The sequence below is a fragment of the Coffea eugenioides genome, unplaced genomic scaffold (genome assembly GCF_003713205.1).
Source record: "Coffea eugenioides isolate CCC68of unplaced genomic scaffold, Ceug_1.0 ScVebR1_1688;HRSCAF=2583, whole genome shotgun sequence".
Taxonomy (NCBI): domain Eukaryota; kingdom Viridiplantae; phylum Streptophyta; class Magnoliopsida; order Gentianales; family Rubiaceae; genus Coffea; species Coffea eugenioides.
Genome location: NW_020862108.1, coordinates 46,154 through 51,584, shown reverse-complemented (window position 1 = coordinate 51,584; position 5,431 = coordinate 46,154). Strand labels below are relative to the sequence as shown.

General features: G+C 34.4%; 1 protein-coding gene across 1 annotated transcript; it reads right to left on the bottom strand.

The window, feature by feature from the left end:
- Positions 1-3,124: 3,124 nt before the first annotated feature.
- On the bottom strand, positions 3,125-4,879 carry LOC113755745 (cytochrome P450 76A1-like). The gene is made up of 2 exons (XM_027299653.1): positions 3,941-4,879; positions 3,125-3,739 (listed from the first exon to the last, which is right to left on the bottom strand). Exons 1-2 carry the CDS (start codon positions 4,877-4,879, stop codon positions 3,125-3,127), a joined length of 1,554 nt encoding a protein of 517 aa, XP_027155454.1.
- Positions 4,880-5,431: the final 552 nt, after the last annotated feature.

The window sequence follows — 5,431 nt, the reverse complement described above, 5'->3', positions numbered from 1 at the left end:
TCTTCAAAATTTATTACACACACCACACTAGTGGGTCCTACTATCATAATGTAGTACGAACTTAACATGCACTAACTTATGGTAGAAAATTGATTAAAAATCTTGACTCTCTTACAAAAATATCTAGGAAATTAAGGCATAAAATAAAGTAAAGAAAATGTATTCAAAGAAATAAATTAAATAAAAATAATTTTTTGGGTCCTCACATAATGGCTGTTTCTTGAATTTTTCTAAGCATTTTTTGGATGATTTTCCTTCATAGATGATGTTAAAATGTTTTTGTTGTGGAAAAAAGGTTTTGAAAATATGGTACATAAAGGAATTGAAACAAGAGTGAAGACTAACTTAAATTCGATAAAGAAGCTAATTTCTTTATGAAGTGAAGCTTCTAACTTGGTTTCAATTGGTTTTGGTTCCTAAAAGAAATTTGGAAATAATTTTCAAATTTTAATATGATTAAAACTAAAAAGTTTCTGAATATTTAGGTGTACAAAAAGTTTTTAAAAAATTCTAAATATTAGAAAAGGCAAAAAGTTCTCCTAAGGCTTTTGGGTTCAACCAGCGCTAGATTCTCATGGATCAAGGCTAAGATACAACACTGGATCTCGAATAGAATGGTAGACTATCAACCTGAGTTTGGAACCGGTGATGGATTAACTGAAGGTTACTCTGGATCCAGCGCCTCATCATAATCAGCGAGGTAACCATCTACCCGATGATTAAATCTGACACCAGATTGCCCAAACCTGAATTGGATCAAGCACTGGATCCATCTAGGATGGATGCGAAGAATAGACCAAGCCTCAGCAAATCGATTGAGCCAGGACCAGGTATAGTTGGGTCTAAACTAGTTTTTCTAATTTTTCTTATTCTTAAACTTCAAGACTTGAAGTCTAATGTTAGTTAAAGTTTAGGCATAATAATGATTCATGATTAGAATTAAAAATTTTCTTTATTATGGTCTTATTTAATATAGCATTATATGAATGTATGATGACAATTATAAATTTAAGACTAAAATTATTGTGAGTGGATGAATGGATAAATGTTTTGGTTTTGTATTAGTATTTTTTAAAAGGGATAATTGCAGAAACCTCCCTTGAGGTTTTTAACAATTTCATTTAGCTCGCTAAAAATTACACATACCTCCCTTGTCATTTAAAATGACAATACTAGCCTTAAATATTTTAATGAAATTCCCTTGTTTGACATGTTTATACTTAGAATGACTTTTAAAATTATTTTTTCATTCTTTTTCCTTCTTTTTTTAATATTTTTTGTCAATAAAACTATATACCTAGCACTAATATCTCTAGTTTCTACTGTAATCAAATGTCAAACTAGTGATTTTTTATGAATTAACTTATAAGTAAACCAGTGTTTTTACTAATTTTTTTTTATGTTTTGGTATTAAAATTAACAATAAATCAAAAAGAAATGGCCCAAAACCACTATTAAATTATGATAATCTCATTACTCAAAAAACTCATAAACTTTAAACGAATTATTTCAACATTGTCTTTTCTATCTTATAAATCTAAATCCATAATAAAATAATACCATCAAAAGTATCCTATCATAGTGATAAAATAGTTATTATAGTTGTTTATCAAATAGTAGGCATGGACATGCAAAATTTGACATCTTTTCCTTATAATTATACTGGATAATCTTATAATTTATAGGAAAATAAATTAAAACTCATTACACAAGGGCATTTTTGGGTATTCATTTAAAAATTTGATCAAGTCAATATTATTTTAAGGTTTTGTTACTAAAACTATTAAATCAAGAGAGGTAGATGTAATTTTCCAAACCTCGGGAGAGTTCAATGAAATTGCCAGAAATCTGAGGGGACGTTTCTGAAATTATCCCTTTTTTAAAATAGAACCTGCATGTAATTTTTTTTTATTGTATTGGATGATTTTCCTTTCTGCGTTTTACTTTGTCTTGGTGTTGAAGAACAAAAAGTGCTTAGGTTGTACTAGTTTTGTTGTACCAATAGTTTTGATTACTCAAATCTTTCAGCAATTTAATTTAATGTAGCCAAAGGATAGGTTTCATTATGACTTTCATTACTGAAAATTTTACACGTCTGTGTTCAAATAAGTAAGGTAATTTAGGCTTGAATTTATCCTCAGCATAATAACTTGTATTTCAGTTCTGATTTTAAGAGTAGCTAACAGACTTTGTGGAGAAATTAGATCATGAGCCACTAATATATGGTCATACAATTCCATATGTCAGATATGTTCACACGATAAAATTGTTCTAAGGACTCTGATCCTATGCAATTGAGCTCCAAATTTGCTCCACTATTGAGTATCACAAAATCTTACAGTACACATTGTTGCTTACTAATTCTAAAAAGTTGTACGCAATTTAGAAAACTTTTCAGATACAGAAGAAGTTTGGTTAGATTATACAATTGAGATTCCCAAGTCTAACTTGGTGGCTCTTGAACTTTATTATGAATATGAAAGTCACACACTTTGTTTCGTGGGCAAAATAAATGGGACATTGTAGAAACAAGAGTACGAAAAAAAAAAGAAAACAAAAAAACCTATGAGATACCACAAATGTGGCATACCTCATGGTAGATGATCCCAAAATAAATATGTATCCAATGACCATTTTGGCATTAAAGCTCTCGAGGTTCAGTTTTGATTTGCACCAGGACAATCGACCTCAAACTATATGCAAAATTTGTTGTTTTGGGGATGGATCAAATCTCAATTGAATTTCAATCACCTATGTTCAATGAGTTTTCGGAGCTCCAAATTCTTGCTAATTATTTGACTAAATGATATGTTTGGTTCTGGTGTCGTTTTACTTGTTTATGGATGAATTAGTAATTAAAAAGGAGGGACGAGATCAAGCTGTTGTACTGTTAGTTCAATAACTTATTATTTCCATTTCAGAACGCAATAGGCAATAACTTGACTAGTTTCCGGTCATAAGTAGTACATAAACTATACATTTGCATATTGGAAGAGTTTATGCTGGTAACACATAGGCTTTAGTTATTTCCGTTTCAGAACGCAAATATATAGGTAATAATGTGACAACATCTTCAAAGTCCGAAGTGTTACATAAACTATACATTTGCATTTTGGAAATCATTTCAACCTTGGAGTGGTACTGGTATGGCCTTTAAAGGTACTGCTTTCCTGAGTGTTATCCCCATCCTTTCTCCCATGTCCAACTCTTCTGGTTTAATCCCATCAGCTAAGCTCCAATCAAACAAGTGCAAGATTGATCCTAGAGCCATTGGTAGCACTCGAGAAGCAAAAGGAACGGCCGGGCATATTCGCCGGCCAGATCCAAAAGGTATAAACTCAAAATGGTGTCCCTTAAAATCTGCAGTACTTGGCTCCAAAAATCTTTCAGGCTTGAACTCTAAAGGGTTTTCCCAAGTCTTTGGATCCCTTCCAATTGCCCAAACATTTACTAGAATTTGTGTTTCTTTTGGGATGTGGTAGCCTAGCATTTTGCACGAGTCCATAGCCATGTGAGGTACCAAGAAAGGGAGCGGTGGATGTAGCCGGAGCGTCTCCTTCACTACTGCCTTAAGGTATGGAAGATTATCCAAGTGTTTTTCTTCTATCTTAGTCCCTAGACTAATCACGCTTCTCAACTCAGCTTGGACTTTTTCAAGAGTTTTTGGACTACGTAGAAGCTCTGCCGTTGCCCATTCTAATGTACTAGTTGTCGTGTCTGTCCCTGCTGTGAACATTTCCTGACAAACAAAAAGATTATGCAATCTAGACTAATTAATCATGTGGAATAAACATGTGTTCTGAGATTAATAACATGGTTAGATCCAAATTTGATAGTCAAAAGAAAACACAATGTTTTTCTCTTTTGCGGGGTAAATTTTTTGGTGGCAATCAGAACTGGAAGAATAGTTAGAAGCAAAGGATCATAATTGATTACTTACAAAGACTATAATGTTGATTGTTGTTGGAGAGAACTCAGGAGGTTCTTCAGCGCTTTCGCCTCGGTAATGCAACAGAACATCCAAGTAATCTCTTCTCCTCTTTTCAGGACTTGGGTGATCCGTTTCATCTCTATTACTTTCGATGATTCTCTCTTTTAAATATAATCCAGCGATGTCAAAGGCTCGTTTGACATGATACTGTGTTGATCTCCTAATACCCTGAGGGTCAAGCCATTTAAGCAATGGCAAGAAATCTGCAATGTTGGGCTTTCCAGCATATTCCATCACTTTGCCTGCATGGTAAAAGAACTTTGCACCCCTCTCAGAGCTTGGATCCAAAAGATCCTTGGAAAACATGAGATTTCCAATAAGATTGAATGCCAGCAAGAAGAAAAACTTTCCAACATCTATCCCATTGGCACCAGAACCTCCAGCAGCTTCTATATATTTCACCATCTGATCAATGCATTTAGCACGGACATCAACTGTTGCATCAAGCCTGCTCGTTACAAAGAACTCGGCGGTGCACAAGCGCCTGAGCATCCGCCAATGGGGACCATATTGTGCAGTTATAAGAGAGCCCTCATTGCCAATATCTCCTTTCATTGCCTCGTATATTTTCCTTCCAGCAAAAACCACATCATGGTTCTTGAACATCTCACGGGCCACTTCATTCGATGATATCACCACAGTGCACATTGATCCTAGCCAAAGAGTCATTATAGGGCCTTGTTTACTAGCCAATATAGCAAATGACTCATGGGCTGACCATCCCAATTGAAACATATTGCCCACCACCGGCCACCGCCTCGGCCCCGGTGGCAATCTTTCCAACTTTTCCGATGCATTGCATTTTCGCCAAGTCAAAATTGCCCAGGCAACCAGTAACAACAAGGCTACAACCAGCAGTTCTAATCCTATACTAGTCTCAGAAACCATTTTTCCCCTGGCTTAGTCTAAGAACTTTTGTATTTTGGGCTTTGCAGTTGAAGTTGATAAATTTTGAATACTCTCATATGTAGTCTGGTTTTTCCGTTTCTTAATTTTATTGAACTTAAAGAAAACAATGAGGAATTGACTTACACTCTAATGGAAACTGTTTGCTAATTAAACCTTTGAGATGTAGTTTCTGCTTGTCCCAAGTTTGAAGCCGAGTCATGAGTGGGCAGGTTCAGCAAATTTCGAAGCTGTACAAGAATCTCTAGATTTTGTTTAGAAATTTTTGTTGCTTCCCAAGTAACCTATGGAAAAAATAGGAATTATTTTCTCTATCAAACAAAAAGAATAAAATGGCCGACAAAAGATGAACGTTGTACATTTCGAACAAAGGTTGCGTGCTTCGTGTTTTCTGTTTATGATAATACAATCAAGTCTGTTTATGCCACTAAGAGTTAAAACTACAGAGTCAAACGATTGATTTAGAGCATCAATCCAAGCTATAATGGCTAATTAAATGCATTAAGACATTCATTTTAAAGAATGAAACATACC